Source organism: Populus nigra, chromosome 14, assembly GCF_951802175.1.
Source record: "Populus nigra chromosome 14, ddPopNigr1.1, whole genome shotgun sequence".
Taxonomy (NCBI): domain Eukaryota; kingdom Viridiplantae; phylum Streptophyta; class Magnoliopsida; order Malpighiales; family Salicaceae; genus Populus; species Populus nigra.
The window spans coordinates 7,577,461-7,579,285 of record NC_084865.1 but is presented as its reverse complement, the minus strand read 5'-3'; the positions used below and the strand labels follow the sequence as shown (position 1 = coordinate 7,579,285).

The 1,825-nt window shown below is 36.5% G+C and overlaps 1 protein-coding gene across 1 annotated transcript; it reads left to right on the top strand.

Moving 5' to 3' along the window:
• Positions 1-295: 295 nt before the first annotated feature.
• LOC133673337 (transcription factor DIVARICATA-like) lies at positions 296-1,203 on the top strand. The gene is made up of 2 exons (XM_062094070.1): positions 296-627; positions 882-1,203. The coding sequence occupies exons 1-2, from the start codon at positions 296-298 to the stop codon at positions 1,201-1,203; spliced, it is 654 nt and encodes a 217-aa protein (XP_061950054.1).
• The last annotated feature ends 622 nt before the right edge of the window (positions 1,204-1,825 follow it).

Genomic DNA, 1,825 nt, shown 5'->3' with positions numbered 1-1,825 from the left:
AGATAGAAAACTATTCTAGTGACAGAACAAGACTGTAATTGTCATATTTAATCATTCACCGTCTTGGAAGAACCTGTAAATTTCATTTGATTTGGAAGAATTTATTACCTTCCTAAATTGAACACCTCAACTTGGTAAATTCAGACCACGCCGTATTTTTTACACATTCAGTCAAATGCAATTGAAATGACTAGAAACCCTAGACAGGTAAATGTTTCATTTATATAAGTATGGAGAATTACCATTCTTACACACACAAGTTTTCTCTTGAAATCCATACTTTCTAACAAAAAGAATGAATTCATCATCATCTTCTTCTCCTAATAGAGAGCGAGTGAAGTGGACTTTGGAGGAGAACAAATTGTTCGAGAACGCTATCGCAGAGTTCGATCCTGGTTCTCCTGATTTTTTTGAAAAGATTTCTGAAAGAATTCCAGTGAAAACTTTGAAGCAGACTGAAGATCATTTTATAATATTGATTGAAGATGTAGAGAAGATTGAGTCAGGCCTTATCCCATTGCCTGACTATGGGACTACTTCAAGAGGTGACAAAGGAAAAGGATCTAACAGTAATGATAAACCCAACCAGAGAAAGAAAGGGGTTCCATGGACTGGAGAAGAACACGAGTATGTATAATAATAATATCCTTAATTTGCTTTCTCTATCTTTTCCTCAATTTTGATTTTCTTGTTCTTAACTAGCTTGAGCTTTAAAATCAATGGAGGACATTCTATGATTAACAGAGTGAAAGATAATTATTAGGCTGCTTATAAATTTATAGGCCTTTCTCCGCATCCGATTGTATTTGGGGTTATGGCGTGGTGTTAAATAATTTAAATATGTTATTAATGCATTTTAAGCCCGTGTAATTAATTGGCAGGTTGTTCCTGAATGGATTAAAGAAATATGGCAAGGGAGATTGGAGAAGCATTTCTAGGTACTGTGTAGTGACGAGAACCCCTTCACAAGTTGCAAGCCATGCCCAGAAGTACTTTCTTCGCCTTCAAAACTCCAGCATTACTGAACATAAACAAGGGTATAGTTCGACCTCAAGGCATAGGAGGAGGAACTCATCATCATCAACAACAACCGATAAAGCAGCAGCATCCATGGCCGCTGCTCCATCACCTCATCTCCCTGTGCCCGCCTCAATCTCTAATGAATTCGCTGCCACCCCATTTTCTCATTTCTCTAGTGATTGAAATGCTCCTGCTTCCATCACAGACCAATCCTTTGCTGCATTCCCTCCATATTTGGACCGCCAGAACTAAATGATAACAAGTGCTTCTTGTTATGTAATTTATGAATCAGATTTTGCTTGCTGCATAATTTTTATGCTTCAGGGATTTATTTTCCACCAAGTGTTGTGCTCCTTTTATAAGATTATGTTGTTGGACATCAGGACATGTCTACTGCAAACTTGTTTAATTATGAGTTTTTTATTTTATTAATAGTCTTATTTGTTATATGCTTAATTCTTTTTTTCCACATGAACTTATTTTGCTTGATTTAGTATTGCTTTCATGAGATGAAAATGTGTAAATGTGCCTTACAATCAACATATATATATATATATATGATTGTAAAGAAGCAGGTGGATAAAGCAGTGACATGTTTGTAAAAGGTCCAAGAAAATTATGTATATAGCGAGCCTTACGGTACATTAACTAGAGAAGGTCATTCGGCTTCATCTTTCTAATAATCCCAAGCTCACTACTTACCCTTCGTAATGAATGACGGATGGGAGATGTGGTTTTTATGCACAGGCACTGCCCACCTCAGAATCATTCTAAAATAAGGCGGGCGAGGTTCTTTTTTTAAGCG